Below are 16,671 nucleotides of genomic sequence, written 5' to 3'. Positions count from 1 at the left end.
GGTTCTCAGAAGTGACATAGGGGGTACACACTTCGCCTGTGATAACTTTCTCTCTGATAAAATGCTTGTCAACTTCGATGTGCTTTGTTCTATCATGTAGCACCGGATTGGTAGCAATGCTTATAGCTGCTTTGTTATCACAAAATAGAGTTATAGGTTTGGTCACTGGGAAACCCAACTCCCCCAACAAATTCTTTATCCACATGCCTTCAGCAACCCCGTGGGCCATAGCACGATATTCAGCTTCAGCACTGGATCTAGCTACCACATTTTGCTTTTTACTCCTCCATGTAACAAGGTTCCCTCCTATAAAGGTGCAGTAGCCACTGGTAGACTTTCTGTCACTTTGGGATCCAACACCATCTGCATCTATATAAACTTCAACTTTCAAATGTCCGTGCTTTTGAAACAACAAACTAGTACCCGGATACTTCTTTAGATATCGAAGGATTCTCTCTACTGCTTCAAGATGAGAAGACCTAGGAGCATGCATGAACTGACTGAGGACACCAACAACATATGCAATGTCTGGGCGAGTCATAGAAAGGTATAACAATCTCCCTATAAGTCTCTGAAACTCTTTCACATCCTTGAGCGATTCACCACAGTTGTCACCTAATTTATGGTTGGGGTCAATGGGAGAGTCAACTGGTTTCACCCCCATCTTTCCAGTGTCCTGAAGTAAATCTATGACGTATTTCCTTTGAGAAATGAAGATACCCTTCTTTGATCGGGCAACTTCAATTCCAAGGAAGTATCTGGCAGGTCCTAGATCCTTCACTTCAAACTGAGTGGCAAGAAAAAGTTTCAATTTCTGAATTTCATCCTCCCAACCACCAGTAACAATTATGTCATCCACATATACAATTAGAGCAGCAATTTTACCTTCTCCTTTTTTCACAAACAATGTGATCTGATTGACATTGCCTGTATCCTTTCTGCTGAACTGCCACATGGAATCTGTTGAACCAAGCTCTTTGTGATTGTTTCAGCCCGTATAAGGACTTCTTCAACTTGCACACTTTCTGTTCATTGCCTTGGGCTAGAAAACCAGGAGGTTGAATCATGTACACTTCCTCTTCAAGGTCACCATTCAAGAATGCATTCTTGATGTCCAGCTGGTGTAAAACCCAATCCAGATTAGCCGCAAGGGAGAAAAGGACTCTAATAGAATTCATTTTGGCAACGGGGGCAAAAGTTTCTGCATAATCAACTCCATACACTTGAGTAAATCCCTTTGCCACTAAGCGAGCTTTATACCTTTCCACTGTTCCATCAGCCTTATGCTTGACTGTGAACACCCATTTACATCCAACTGGAACCTTTCCATTAGGAAGATCAACAAGTTCCCACGTGCCATTTTTGTGAAGGGCATTAATTTCTTCCCTCATGGCATTTGTCCATTCGGGAACTGAAAGAGCTTTTGCCACATTCTTAGGGATAGGGACACTGTCAATAGAGGTAAGGAAGGCACGGAATGAGGATGAAATGTTCTCATAGGAGACAAAGTTGGAAATGAGATGTTTATTGGTGCACAATCTAACACCCTTCCTGTGAGCAATAGGCCGGTCAAGATCATTGGCAGTAGAGGAATCATTTTCAATAGATTCAAGGACATCATTGGGAGCCAAAATACCTGAGTGAGTATGATCCTCCCCCGAGGAGTCTGGTGGCACTGGAGGTACAGCTTCCGGATTCTCTACAGCTCTTGAATTTGGTTGGCCTTTGCGACGACGAGAAAAAACACGAAAAGGTGGAGGGTCAGGGAGAGAGGGAAGCTGAACCAGTTTCTCCTCATGCCTACACTCCCCCTGAGGAGAAACAGGATAGAAAGGCTCATCTTCAAAGAAAGAAACATCCATGGAGACATAGAATTTACGAGAAACAGAATCAAAACAACAGTATCCCTTTTGAGTGAAGGAGTAACCAAGAAATATGCAAGGGATAGCACGAGAATCCAATTTCCCACGGGTGGGAGACAGATTTTGGACAAAACACCGGCAACCAAAGACACGAGGAGGAATAGAAAGAAGGGGAGCCTTAGGAAAGAGAAGTTGATGTGGGGCTTTGTACTCTAACCGACGAGAGGGCATACGGTTTATAAGGTAAGTGGAACAAAGAACAGCTTCAAGCCAAAACCGTTTGGGAACATTCATATGAAGTAGTAAACCTCGAGCCACTTCAAGGAGATGTCGGTTCTTCCGTTCGGCCACACCATTTTGTTGTGGTGTGCGGGCACAAGAGCTACGGTGAAGGGAACCATGCGAAGCAAAAAATTCCGTGAGGTCACTATGAAAAAATTCTTTTGCATTGTCTGATTGGAAAATTTGGATTTCAGTTTGAAATTGAGTGAAGACCATCTGCTGGAAATCTTGAATGATTTTTGGTACTTCTTCTCTGGTTCGCATCGGGTATACCCAAGTATATCTAGAATAATCATCAATGAGGGTAATGAAATACTTGTAGCCACTCTCAGATGGTAAAGTAACAAGGCCCCACACATCAGAATGAACAATGTGAAACGGAGATTCAGATTTACTATTTCTTTGAAGAAAATGAGTTCTACAATGCTTACTCAACTAACACGTTTGACAAGAAAAATCAGAAACAGACATTGACTTAAACAATTCTGGGAATACAACTTTCAAAGACTCAAAAGACAAATGACCAAGACGACAATGCCATAAATAGACTTTTTTCTTACAGGACTGACTCATAGACTCTGTAACATGAAGACCAGCCTTATTCTCCAGCATGTAAAGTCCATCAGCCATACAACCCCTACCAATCGTCCTCCCCGAGGCCAGATCCTGAATCACACAATGAGAAGGGAAAAAGGTCACTGAGCAATTCAAGGAATTAGTAACACTACTAACAAAGAACAAATTAATGGGAAATTTTGGAACATGAAGAACATCAGAAAGGGTAAGGCCAAAAGGAAGAGAGAGAGTTCCTTGACCAGCTATGGAAGAGTATGATCCATCGGCTAGTCTCACCTTGTCTCTTCCAGAAAGAGGGTGATAGGTTTGAAAGTAAGAGGACGTACCAGTCATATGTTTTGATGCTCCAGAATCAATGATCCATGGAGAGTCAGGGGTGTGAGAAGCAACATGGAAAGCAGTGGCAGGGTTACCTGAGGTAGATGCAAATGAGGTTGAGGGAGGAGTATCCATCTGACGAATTGCTCTACCATAGAGCTCTAAATGGTCACGGAAGGAATTCATAATGTCCTCCATCGGGTCAGGTCCAGTGAGATGTGTCTGAGTCACAGTAGAAATGGGGGGCTGATTCTCCCGAGTAGCCATGTTGGCCATGTGATGTTTCTTTGTACTTTACTGTCCGTACTTCTTATTCACCTCTAAACCTTGCTTCTTAGTTATATCTTGAGCCCATTTTGGTTTCCCATGAAGATCCCAACAGGTATCTTTGGTGTGTCGAGGTTTCTGGCAATGAGTGCACCACAATTTTTCCTTATCTTCTGTTTTTTTCTGGAGATCTCCTTTCAGGGAAGAAGATCCCACACCAGTAGATACACCTCCTTTTGCAACTAACACAACAGCATCCCCACCAGGGCTGTTCATCAAATTTCTCCTGCTTTCTTCAGATTGTACAAGAGCATAGACTTCTTGAACAGAAGGGAGATCCTTAGAGTTGAGAATCTGAACCCTGAAAGATTCATACATAGGATTCAAACCATGTAAGAATGCAAACACCCTTTGCTGGGAGACAAGTTGTTTGTACTTCTTAGCATCCTCATCACACTTCCAATCCACACTCTGGTAGTGATCCAACTCCTTCCAGACAGAAGTTAAGTCAGAGTAATAGACCGATAAACACCTCTCCCCCTGTCTACAAGTAGAAGATGCTACCTGCAGTTGATAAATTTTGGCATAGTGTCACAATTCTGAATATGTAGACTTTGCTTGTTCCCAGATTTCATTCATTGTTTCAGCCCACATGAAATTCTTCCTAATTTGAGGTTGCATGAACACCAAGAGCCAGGACATAACAATAATGTTCTCCTGATTCCATCTATCATATTCAGCACTCCCGGAGGATGGTTCTTTTATCCTCCCATTAATATAGCCTATCTTCCCCCTTGCAGTGATGTATAATTTGATCCCTCTTGACCACTCCAGGTAATTTAAACCATCGAGAGGGACAACAGCCATAGGAAAGGATAGGTCACCCCCACCCATTCCATTCAGCATTGAGGAAACTCCAGATGTGGCTGAATCTTCACTGCCCATGATATCTGAATAAAAAGTTGAAACAACAACCAAAAAAGGCACAGCTGTACAAGACTATTTCAGAGATAGGTCCTTCTGACCACCGGTCTCACTGAGAACAAAAGAAAGAGCACTGTTGTTGCAGTACAAGAACAGGTCCTTCTGACCTACAGCTTCACTGAGAACAAATAACAAACTGAACACTGCTGTTGCAGTACTGAAACAGGTCCTTCTGACCTACGGTTTCACTGAAACAAGTCTGCACACTGTTGTTGCAGTACAAGAACAGGTCTGAATGACCTACTTAGTAGGGCTTAATAAGATTGATGTTGAGCAGACAATTAGTCGGCTAAAACAGACCATCAACAGTCCACAATACCAACAACAAAAAAGTTTGAATACAGTTACTGTGTTAAGGAATACAGTCGCTTAACAGTAGGGCAGCCGAACAGTTCATCAATCGAACAGACAACAGTAGGGTAGCCGAACAGTCATCAAACAGTTCAGCAAACAATAGGCATCCGAACAGACAAGGATGATAGTCCACAAACAATAGGCATCAAACAGTAGGCATCAAACAATTCATCAGTCGAACAGACAACAGTAGGGTAGCCGAACAGTCATCAAACAGTTCAGCAAACAATAGGCATCCGAACAGACAAGGATGATAGTACCTCTTTTAGTTTCAGATGATAGTCTCCCTTATGGTAAACCAGAACTCCTTGATTGTAAACTAGAGCTCCTTCTACGAATCCTCAAACAATAGGCAGCCGAACAGAAGATGAGCAATTTCTGAAGACAGGAACACCCTCTACGAACTGCAAACAATAGTCTCTCTACAGTCGAGCAGACAGGAGAAGCAATTTCTGGGCTGGAAGACGAAAAGACTCTCTAACTTCTGGGTCGAACTAACTTCACCAGATCAGGAGTTCGATTGGAGACAGCACTGGATGCAACAGTAGTTAGCTCGACACCACCCTTCAGGCCTGGACGACTTGCTCTGATACCATGTTGAGCAAGAGCAAGTGAAGAGAGGAGAGGAGAAGAGAGAAGAGAGATGAGTCGAGTGACTGAAAGCCCTCTAGAACATTGGGGGCGAAAGAATTATTTTATTATTTATACTAGTATAGTCGAACAATATAAACAGAGGAGAAACTACAACAGTACCCTTATGGTACTAAATCTGAATACATAAACAACTGACAACAGTTACTTGGGGCTAAAGCATGATATGTTGAAGCTCCTGTACTTGAATGAGCGAATGTTGAAGTAGGAGTAGCTGATGTTGTAGCAAGTAACCGAGATGGGGCTTTGATTTTTAGTAATGCTACTAACTGAAAGTAGATTAGTACTAGGTTTAGGAACATGCAAAATTAAGGACAAGGAAATGCCCACTAGACAGTCTAATGTCTTCCTTGCCAAAGAAAGGAACAACGAAGCCATCGGCAATAGACACTTTGTCTCTACCAGAGGATAAGCAATAAGTAATAAACAATGAGGATAAGCCAGTTATATGGTCAGATGCAACTGAATGTATAACCCAACAAGGTTCATTGTTACCTGGGGCTAAAGCATGATATGTTGAAGCTCTTATACCTGAATGAGTGAATGTTGAAGTAGGAGTAGCTGATGTTGTAGCAAGTAACCGAGATGGGGATAAAGTGCCAACTTCACTTTCCAACTGAGTTAGAGCAGCTCGAACAATAGCTAAAGTGTCTAGAGATGTGGCTCTTGTGCTCGAGGATGATACACTATCAGTAGCAATTGCCACATTAGCATTCCCCTTTTTGTTTCTGAAATTTGCTGAATAGATGTGGATACAACTTCCAACAAGTGCCCCTTGTGTGCTTTTCAATTTCTTGCAATGATCACAATTACTTCCCTCTTTTCTTCTTTCTTCATGTCCCTTTCCTTGTCACCCCCAAACTTTGGTTTCACTGCTGCTAGGGCTGATTCCATAGGTTGATATTGTAGCATAACCCTTCTCCTACTTTCTTCAATGTGCACTGAGGAATAGGACTGAGACAAGGTCACACTCTTGCTAGTGAGAAATTGTTGCCTCATAATATCATATTCTGGATTCAAACCAACTAGGAATTCAAAAACTCTATTGGTTTCAACCTGTTTTCTGTATGTCTGTGCATCCTTTTGACTTTCCCACTCAATTGTCTCTAGGTGATCAATTTCATGCCACAAAGACTTCAAAGTAGAGAAATAAACTGAGACCGATTTCTCTCCCTGCTTAAGATTATTGACTTCACACTTCAACTCATAGAACCTAACAACATTAAGTGGCTGGGAATAGGTTTCTTCATGATGTCCCAAATTTCCTTAGCAGTTTTGGCCCACAAGTAATTTCAGCTAATATGAGGCTACATGGAATTGCACAACCAAGTCATGACCAAATAGTTCTCTTGAACCCATTTGGCATATAATGGGTCTTCCTTGGCTGGTTTCTTTACATCCGCCATCATATAACCTAATTTTCCTCTTTCACCAATAGTCATCATAGTTGACTGAGCCCATTCCAAGTAATTTGATCCATCAAATTTGACATTAATAATCTGAAAAATATTTTCGGTCATGTTTCCATCCCCCAACACACCTTCCCCTTGGGTTTTTAACTCAGTTTCTGTCATCTCTATCAAGGAATTATCACCCAGAAATTGCTAACAGCCCACTTAGACTGCTGAAAAGGGTATAGCAAACACCCAGAAATGTTGAAACAGATCCAACAAGTTCTCAAAAGTAATTATCAGTCAATCTGAATACTAAAACAGACCTAACTGTTACCCAAAACTCAATAACAGTCAGGATGTTAGGGTTTAACCAACTAGAGCTGGTCGTAGGTTTGAAAAAACCCTAAAGAAAGTCCAGAAAAATTAAGAGAAAACCAGCCGCTCCTTCCAGATCACTCAAACCAACTTCTGGTGGCTGAATCTCAAAAATAAACTGAGACTTACCCAGAAAAGCCTGACCGCCACTTCAAATCCTTGTTGGAACCTACTCTTGAAAATCTTTCCTTCCTTCTGATTCTTCCTGATCACCGAACACTTTCCAAGGCTCTACAACTTCTTGAAAAGCTGCTGCACTCAATCAGTGATCTCCAAGAACCAGCCGGTGGACTATTCTTGCTAAAACCTCCAACCCTAGGAAGTTCTCATGCAGTCGACCTGATTGGACTCATATGAGAAACCCTAGGTTGGCTCTGATACCAACTTGTGTTGTATAGACTAATCAGTCCTACTGTAGATGAGAATTCAACAAGAGAAAATTCAGAAAATAGAAGAAAGGAGAGAGAGAGAGAGAGAGAGAGAGAGAGAGAGAGAGAAGAAGAAGAAGAAGAGAGCAATCGTAGAGAGGAGATTTCAAAAAAAAAAGTGGGTCAGTTGATGATTGCTGCCCCACTCAGTTGCTATTTATATTAATACTTAAAACATAGTAGACTTACAATATTTTTTTTTTTGATGAATGAATATAATTTATTAAAACAGAAATATGAGGCAATACAGTAGACCCAAGAGGAGCATGAGTAGTTACCTCTTCTAACAAATATTACATCAAACTAAAGCAGAATTGACCAGAATTAACCAGAACTAAAATTACAAAGCAGCCCAAAATAAATTTTCCCTTGAGGCCCCTTGCTTAGCTAACCCATCCGCTAAGGCATTTGCTGATCTTCCCACCCAATGAAAGGTAACAGCCATGTCTTTTGTGATCCAGTTGACTTTCCTTAGCATATCTCTATGTCACCACATAGCTGAAGCTTGTTCTATCTGCCATCCCACAACAATCTCAGAGTCCCCTTCAACTACCAAGTGCTGGACTCCTAACTGTTCTGCAATCTGAATACCTTGTACTGCCGCTAATAAATCAGCTCTATTGGAGTCTCCTATTCCCACAGGCTTGAAAACAATGCTAATATTTTGCTTTCATTATCTCTCAGCTCCCCTCCTATCCCGGAAGGGCCTGGGCTTCCTTGGCTGCTTCCATCAAAATTCAGCTTTACCCATCCTTCAGGTGGAGGCATCCACACAACAGAATTCCTGTCCTTCCTTGTATGGCTGTTAGCCACTGCTAACCAGCTTCTCCAAAAATCATCAAAGGAGAACGTATAAAATAGGTCCATAGTTCTCAACCAATGAATGGCCCTAGTTAATATACAGTCCTCAACAGCTTGAGTGCTTCTTTCCTCCTTAAATACCCTTAAATACCCTTGCATTCCTTTCTTCCCATATTGTCCACAAGGCGGCTGCTCTAATACATATCCACATTATTTTTCCTTTTTTTGTAGGCCACAAAAAAAATGAAGGATCGAATAGTTGATTTAAATCTGTGGACAGATTCCACCTGCACCCAAACAAAGAGAAAATCCAACTCCAAATAGCACTACAAAAGGAACAAGATACAAGTAAGTGAGAGCAGTCCTCACCACTAGCCCTGCAAGGTACACACCAGTTAGGGGACAAACACAAAGAAGGCCTTTTCCTCTGCAAACAGTCCAGGGTACTAATCTTTCTATAAAACACCTCCCAACAGAAAATAATAACTTTAGTTGGAACCGTCTAGACCAAATCTCCTTGGTTGGAAAACCCCACTGTCCCTGGGAAGAACAAAGGGATTTGAAAAAGGAAGCACAAGTAAAGTAACCTTTTGGGTGAGGGAACCATAACCTCACATCCAAACTACGGGGGTCCAAGAAGACACAGCCAAGAAGGGACAACAGATCTGGAACACTGTTAAGTTCGTCATCCCTCAAGCCTCTCTGAAAGCCAAAGTCCCAACTTAAGGAGGGGGGTGAAAAACGAGATGGGAGAAAAAGAGAAATAACCTTTTCCTTGTAAAGGGAAATAGAATAAAGAGAGGGAAATTGGTCCTTTAGGGCAACATTACCCACGCAAGTGTCTTCCCAAAATAAAACAGATGTACCAGAATTAACATCATACCTGACAAAGTTGAGAAACTAAGGGAGGATACTCTGGATTGCTTTCCATGGGGAAGCCAACGTAGCTTGACGTGATACACCCACATCCCAACCATTTTCTAGTCTACCATGTATGCTAGCTATCATTTCATGCCACAACCTCTCCCTTTCTCTAGGCCATCTCCACAACCTCTCCCTTTCTCTAGGCCATCTCCACAACCACTTTCCTAAGAGAGCTTTATTCTTGAGAGTTAACCTCCCTAGTCCCAAGCTACCTTCCTCTTTACTCTTACAAACCATTTCCCAATTAATTAGGTGGTCTTTCTTTTCCTCCCTTGGCTCTCAAAGGAAATTTCTCATTAATCTCTCCAACTTCTTAGCTTCCCTATTAGGAATCCTGAAAACGGAGAGAAAATAGACCGGTAGATTTGCTAGAGTAGCTCTTAATAAAGTCACTCTACCCCCTATAGAGATGTAGTTCTTTTTCCAAGAAGTTAATCTTTTCTCAAACTTTTCCAACACTGGGGTCCAAAAACTACTCTCTTTTAGATTAGCCCCTAGAGGGAGACCTACCACACAATTCATATTCATACCTACCACACAATTTTTCTCCATGTTTATTGTCAAATTTGATACCTCCTCAAAGTGTTGTATCAATGCTCTAAGATTCCTCACTTTTTTCCTGTCACCCCCTTCACAAAAAATTATGATATCATCAGCAAACTGTAGGTGGGTTACCCTAATGTTATTCCTTCCTATCTTCCAACCACTCGCTTCCTCTTCCCTGTCTACCTTAGAGATTAATCTGCTGAAAACATTTGCAACTAAGGTGAAAAGAAACGGGGAGAGAGGGTCACCTTGTCTAAGGCCTCTAATTGCAAGGAAAAAATCTTTGACCACCCCATTCACCAAGACTGAGTAATGACAAGAGCTAATACAACCCTTTACCCAGTTGCACCATCTATCTCCAAAACCACAGCATCCAAGGACCTCTAATAAAAAACTCCAATCCACAAGATCATAAGCCTTCTCCAAGTCTAACTTACATACAAAACCATGATTCCCTGACTTTCTCATGTCTTCCACACACTCATTTGCTATTAGGATCTGATCTGTTATTTGCCTTCCCTGCACGAAAGCACCTTGTGCTTGACAATGATGGAGGGTAGTACTACTCGAATTCTTAAGGACAACACTTTGGCCAGAATTTTATAGATGCTTGTAACTAGACTAATCGGCATGTAATCCTTAGGGTCCTTCGTATCTATCTTTTTTGGGATTAGGGCTAAGAAGTGGGCATTAACTCCAAGGCTTACCCTTTTCGTATCTACATACTCCTAAAACACCTCGATAAGATCTTTTACCACATCCTAACAGTCCAGATAAAAAGCCATTGTGAAGCCATCTAGGCCAGGTGCTTTGGATCAAATAAACAGCAGCTAGCATAACTGAAATAACTAACTTTCTAACACTACTAACATGCTAACAGCAACATATATAACATGCTAACTCACTCTACAGAAAGTATGTTAACTGAAGCGTTCCTTTATATCCTAACTATGTTGATTAGATAAAACACATAGAAAGTTCCAAATCAAAAGGATGATGCCACCAAAGCAATTCCATCTTTCACATGTTGCTCTTGGGCCCAATGCATTTGTATACCATAGTGCCACATTGAAAGCATGATAACTGAACTGTTCCCTTATATCCTAACTATATTGATCAGCATACCACATATAAAAATTTCACATGATACCAAAAACATATAATAAATAGCGCCTTTTCTTGAGAAAGCACAAGGAAAGAAAAAACCTGCAGAGAAGTCGAATACAATGGTTGTTTTATCATCATGATGACATAGCTGGTTCTGGACTGGATATTCACTACCAAAAGCCAGTAGTATTTGTTGACGAGAAAGACGACCTGCAAGCTTCAGTTGAAACCCCACGTAAATGGTGGCTCCATGAAGAATGGCAACAGTTGGAACATCAGTAAGATGCAACTCTCCCTTGTCTGGTATGACTTCAGATTGGGTTAAGCCCTGCAGGTAGTACTGTTTGCATATTGCTCGACCAAATTCATCAATCCAACCCACCATTGCACTTGAACCAACCATCATTCCATCCTTAGAAAATCCCAATCCAATCCACCCGCTAGTATATACAGCAGATACTATAATAGTCAGGATGTTATCGCTCTGAGAATGCTGCAACAGAACAGACAAAATAAATATATCAGAGATATAACTTTTTTATTGGCAAGAGCAAAAAATGCTTTGCTTCCTTGCTACGAACCATTCAACTGGATGGACGATAATTTTTGTATTATTAGCTAAAACTTTGACAGTGTAGTGGTGTACATATTAAGACAGTTACAAGTCATGTAATGCTTGAGCGCACAAATTGAATGGATTAAAATTCAGTTCATTTAACTCCTAAAGTTATCTCCAACCACGGATTCTTTGCATAGTGCATAAAATATGGCGAAATACTTTTGTAGCATGTAAACCAGAAAAATACTACAATCAGTTCTCTACTTAAACAAGAAATTGGCTGGCGGGGATGGGAATATTTGACAAAATAATAATTGAAAAAAAAAACAACCTAATGATCAAACCATTCATAATGCATCTAGAGATATAAATTCAACGTCCTATGCTCCAAGAAATTGTGATGGATTGGACTTCTCAAAATAAATGCTGGGGAAATTCAAAAGTTTTCATCTTAGCACCATGAAAACCAATAGGAAACTAAAATTTGAAGGAAAATAAGACTTACTCTCAAAATGAAAGTATTCCAAACAGATGCGCAGGTAAAGAAAGAAGAATTGCTATAAGGAGGAGGAAGAAGGGTACTTATATCTCGACCACAAGCATCCGATAGCAACAGTGGGTCCTCTTCAGCAGAAGTCGCCACAGCAAAGAGACCCAACACTATGAATACAAGCACTGGCATTGGATCAGATTGTTTTTGTGGAAAGATTTTCATTCCTTGCAATGTTGCATCCCATTCCCATATAAATCAAGCAAGAATTGTAAACACAACTAATAGCTGTTGTTTTTCCATCTTAGCAACCTGCAAAATTAAGAGTACTGATGCTCTAGGAATTGTTTTAAAGAGCCAATATGAGAATTATTAATATAAAAAGGACACCAAATCAAATAGCTTGTACTAATAGGCACTGTGATTACATAAAAAGTGATATGTAATCATATCGAGAATAGTGGTAAATGAGATTTGATGAGACTTAAATAGAAAGTAAAAAAAAATAAAAATGAAAGTAGATATGGACAAGAGCATATGAAGTAAAATATTGATATGGATTAATAGATTCTATATTGATTCACAACATATCAGCCAAAGTAGCCACAAAGAATATGGATAGGCCATAAATCCAAGAATGAGGAAGTGGCATGACAATGAGGATTAAGTGCACTTGTTTATACTAATGATGGGTCAATGCAGGGGTGGATAAATCTCTCAAGGGACTTCGATCATTTGAAGGGGCAAAAAATATTGATAATGAGGAAGGTGAGAAGAGGCAGAGAAGATCTTTAAGAAGCATGTGGTTTTGGAGATGGAGAGAATCAATGCAAGTCCTAAGAAGGTTAGAGATTTTGAGAAATTTCCTAATGATGTAAGACACTTCAGAAAGCAGAAAAATACTCAACTGATGCAGTTTTCCAAGATTTCACAAGGCTGAAAGGGGGCTTATTTGGTGTGGGTCCTATCAAGAAGGTTAAAAGATCAAAGAAATACTTAAAGAGAAGCAGAGACGTTGCTGTTCAAGTTGTTGATAAGATTAAATAGTGGAGTTGAGTCCTTTTTGTTGTGGTGGAATCTTGTCAATTTAAAGCTTGGTTTTACTGTTAGTCAGGGGGTAGTAATTTTATGGTCAGTAGGAATCAGGGGTTCGGGTTGTATTTGTTTCTATTTTAGGTTTATGATAGAAGAAGGGAGTTTATTTTTTAGGTTTGCTGTCAATAGTGTGTGAAAGTTTGGAGTCAGGTTGTGGAGGAAGTAGTTTTGTTTTCTCTTCTCTTTAGTGACTGCTGGTCACCTTTCTTGAACTTTCTGTTTTGTTTTAACATTTTTTTATTTACCTTCAAAAAAAATACTAATGATGGATCAAATGCTAGATAAAACAAAACCATTAAGGCAGAGCCAAAGTACAATTGCTAAATCTCAAAATAAAATAAAAAAGGGGGTTAAGGAAATTAGTTTATTGTAATAATTGGTAGTATATAAAATCAATAAAATAGTCAGCATATAAAATAAATCTAAGAAAATATAAAAGGAAAAGGAGGAGGGTTAGTTAATCTGCTTGTTCAAATGGCCTGTAGAAATACAGAGTGGAATAGGACAAAATAACTTGGGCAACCTATCAGACTAAACTAAGTTTAATTAAATTCTGAGAAAGATGAGGATTAACTACCCTAATTTAGATAACTCATGTCAACTTCTAAAAGAAAGTTGCATAAAATAAAATGAAATGCAACCATGGACAAATCATATTAAAGGGATTCAGGGGGGGATATGAAAAGAGGGCATAAACTAGGAATAACCTACTTCAATAATCTGTACAACACATCATGTATGACAAAATGGATTAAGATGAGGATTTAACCATATTAATCTATTCTAGATATTTATGAAACCTAGAAAATTATATAACTCACTATTAACTCAACCCAATAATTACATTAACCTGGTCTAGACATAAGAATGCATGGTCATACTAATCTAATTTCAGTTTTGCCATATATTAACAAGACGGATGTACTCAAGATATCACGTAAGTGAAATTCAACAACTTTGTAAAATTTTGAATAAACTGAGATGAAAGAAAAACAAAGAAGACATGGAAACCATCAATCTATATTCAATAAAAACAGATTAAAATAAAATGAGAGAACTATCAAATGGGAACTAATTGTGGAAAGGATTGAGAAAAGGCTGGCTGGATGGAAAGCTAGGTAACTATCAAATGGGGTAAGCTCACTCTAATAAAGAGTGTTCTGTCTTCTTTACCTGTCTACTTATTAACGCTTTACCAATCCAGTAGGGATGGTCTCTCAAATTGAGAGAAGAATGGGAGAATTCTTATGGAGACTGGAAGGATGGTAAAAAAGTTCATTTGGTGCACTAGGGAAAGGTGTTTAAACAAAAGAAGAATGGGAGATTGGGTATAAGAAGACTTAGAGAATTAAACTTAGAATTGCTTGGTAAGTGGTTCTGGAGGTCTGAACAACAAGGGAGTTGTCTGTGGAAAAGAGTAGTTCAAGCAAAGTATGGTACAAAAAAACGAGGGGTGGGATCCAGGAGAAAAAAAAAATCAGTCGTTTGGTTGTTTGGTTTGTAAAGGAATAGAAAAGAGCTACAGTCTTTTTAGAAAGGAAATCAAGTTTTGAAGTAGGGAAAGGAACCAGGATTATTGCTGGTGTGGAAGCAATTTGTTGAAGGATGATTTCCCAGAACTCTTTGCAGTCGCAGTTGATAAGGAGGCAAAAGTGGCTGACTGTGTGCAGTTCCAGAATGGGGATCATGTCTGGATCCCACAGTTTATAAGAGCTTTCAATGATTGGGAGATTGAACCTTTTGGAAGGCCACTCCAGAAGCTGTACAGCATGCAAATTGATTTTAACTCAGAGGACAGAAGGGTGTGGCTCCAGAGGACGAGCAGGATTTTCCTTGGTATGTAATCTAGACAAGTATAAAGGGGCTTGCTTTGTTTGGTCTGCCTATCTGAACAAGATTCTTACAAAAGAAAATTCGATTAGGAGGGGAATGATGATTGACTCACCTGAATGTGTATTATGGAACAGAATAGAAGAATCAGGTGACCACCTGCTGCTGCATTGCAGTTTCACCTACAACATTTAGGTGAAATTTTTCAGAATTTTTGCCATCAAAAGTTGCTGCCCAGCATCAGTGGAAGCTTTTGTAAAAGGTTGGTGGATTAAAGGTCTAAACAAGAAAGCGAAAATCCTATGGCAATTGGTCCCAGGAGCAGTTTTCTGGTCGATATGGCAGGAAAGAAACTCAAGGCTCTTCCGAAGCAAATGCTGTCAAGAGGAGGAATTGTGGCAGAAAATAGTTGGGAAACTGTTATCCTGGTCATCTGCACAGCTATCCGTAGAGAGTATTCTCCTTGGTTCTTGGCTTCTTGCCTTCAGTTGGAAAACCTTTTTGTAAACACAAATGGGATAATGGTCTTATGTATCATGCATTCTCCCATCGTACAGCCTCTGGTTGTACATGGGTCTTTTTTCTTGTCTTTTTTAATGAATTGATACTTTACCTCTTCTCAAATAAAATAAAATGAGATAACTAGGAATAGAAGGATATTAGGATAAGGAATACCGAACTAGAGTGAAAGAAGAACCAACTAGTCGATTCGTTGGAGGAGGCTTCCACAAAAAAGAAAGATAGGGTGGCTGATACACCCCTTCATGTTGCCTTTTCATCGATGGGTGGGTGAGAGACACCACAGGACTGCAATAGTTTGGGTTTTACGTACGAACTTGATCAGTGCGCAAGGAACTGGCATCCAACCAAGACACGGACGGGCAGGTCGGGTTTGGATTGGTTTCAATGAAACAGCAATGAAACCGAAGCAGGGGTTATGTTCGGTGATGATGGTCTCAGTCCTGATTGACGGCAGAGACGAACTGAAACGAGGGAGAGAGAGAGAGAGAGAGAGAGAGAGAGAGAGAGAGAGAAGGAGAGGAGAGAGAGGAGAGAGGAGACAAAGGAGCGGAGAAATGGTAGAAGGAGAAGAAGAGACCAAAGGAGAAGAAATGAAGAGGGAGGAGAAAGAGAAAGAAAGAGGGAAAGCGAAAGGAAGAAGAAAAGAGTAGGAGAGGAAAGAGAAAGGAACAGAAGAAAGGAGGGGAAAACAGGGCAGAGATGCCGATGGTGACTGGTTGTTACCTCCTCTGATTCGTTCGATCAAAAGGGAAGAGAATGGAGAAAGAGAGAGAATAAAAGACGAAGGAAGAAAAAGGAGAGAAGGAGAAGAAAGGGGAAGACGAAGAAAAGGAGGGAGAGACCGGCGGTGAGCTGGTTCGTCACCTTGTTTCGGTTGGAGAAAACAGAGTATGGAAAGAATACTAAGAAGGGGAGAGAGAGAGAGAGAGAAATGGGGGTGATCGCTCGTCGGTAATGGCGATGGGCGTTCGTTCCGGTCGAGAAGAATAAGACCCCCCTCTGCTCGCAGCTTCGTGGAGAAGAAAACCGCCTTTTTCCTACGTTTTTATTAATTAATTAATTAATTAATTTTTTATTTTTTACTTTTCAATACTATTGATGGGTCCGGTTTTATCGGTTAAATAGAAGGCTTCCTCCAATCCTCCCTTCGGCGGTTCGGCCCCTCCCAGCCTCCCTTTCCCTCTTTCTCGTGTGTATTAGCCAGAGTGATAGGGGTAATTTAATAATTAAGATTAATTTTAAGAGTATTTAAGACATTTTATAATTTTTGTTATAAAAGCTTCTGGTTGAACGATTAGGGTCTCAT

At 40.2% G+C, this 16,671-nt stretch overlaps 1 protein-coding gene across 7 annotated transcripts in view; it reads right to left on the bottom strand.

The window, feature by feature from the left end:
* The window catches only part of LOC104607831 (cytochrome b561 and DOMON domain-containing protein At3g61750-like), a 32,219-nt gene extending 15,818 nt beyond the window's left edge, over positions 1 to 16,401 (bottom strand). The window contains exons 1-4 of one of the 7 annotated variants that reach the window (XM_088892100.1): positions 15,519 to 16,401; positions 14,187 to 15,025; positions 11,934 to 12,230; positions 10,969 to 11,362 (exon numbers count right to left, since the gene is read on the bottom strand). In XM_088892100.1, coding sequence (XP_088748226.1) covers positions 10,969 to 11,362; positions 11,934 to 12,143 — 604 coding nt within the window. In that variant the 5' untranslated portion in view covers positions 12,144 to 12,230; positions 14,187 to 15,025; positions 15,519 to 16,401. Of the gene's footprint in view, positions 1 to 10,968; positions 11,363 to 11,933; positions 12,231 to 14,186 lie in introns of all 7 variants that reach the window. The other 6 variants (XM_019199527.2, XM_010273572.3, XM_010273574.3 and 3 more) reach the window with 6 other exon arrangements.
* Positions 16,402 to 16,671: the final 270 nt, after the last annotated feature.

Source organism: Nelumbo nucifera, chromosome 7 (genome assembly GCF_055504915.1).
Source record: "Nelumbo nucifera cultivar China Antique chromosome 7, China Antique-T2T, whole genome shotgun sequence".
NCBI classification, from domain to species: domain Eukaryota; kingdom Viridiplantae; phylum Streptophyta; class Magnoliopsida; order Proteales; family Nelumbonaceae; genus Nelumbo; species Nelumbo nucifera.
The sequence above is the reverse complement of the archived record's forward strand: the minus strand, read 5'-3'. Positions and strand labels throughout refer to the sequence as shown.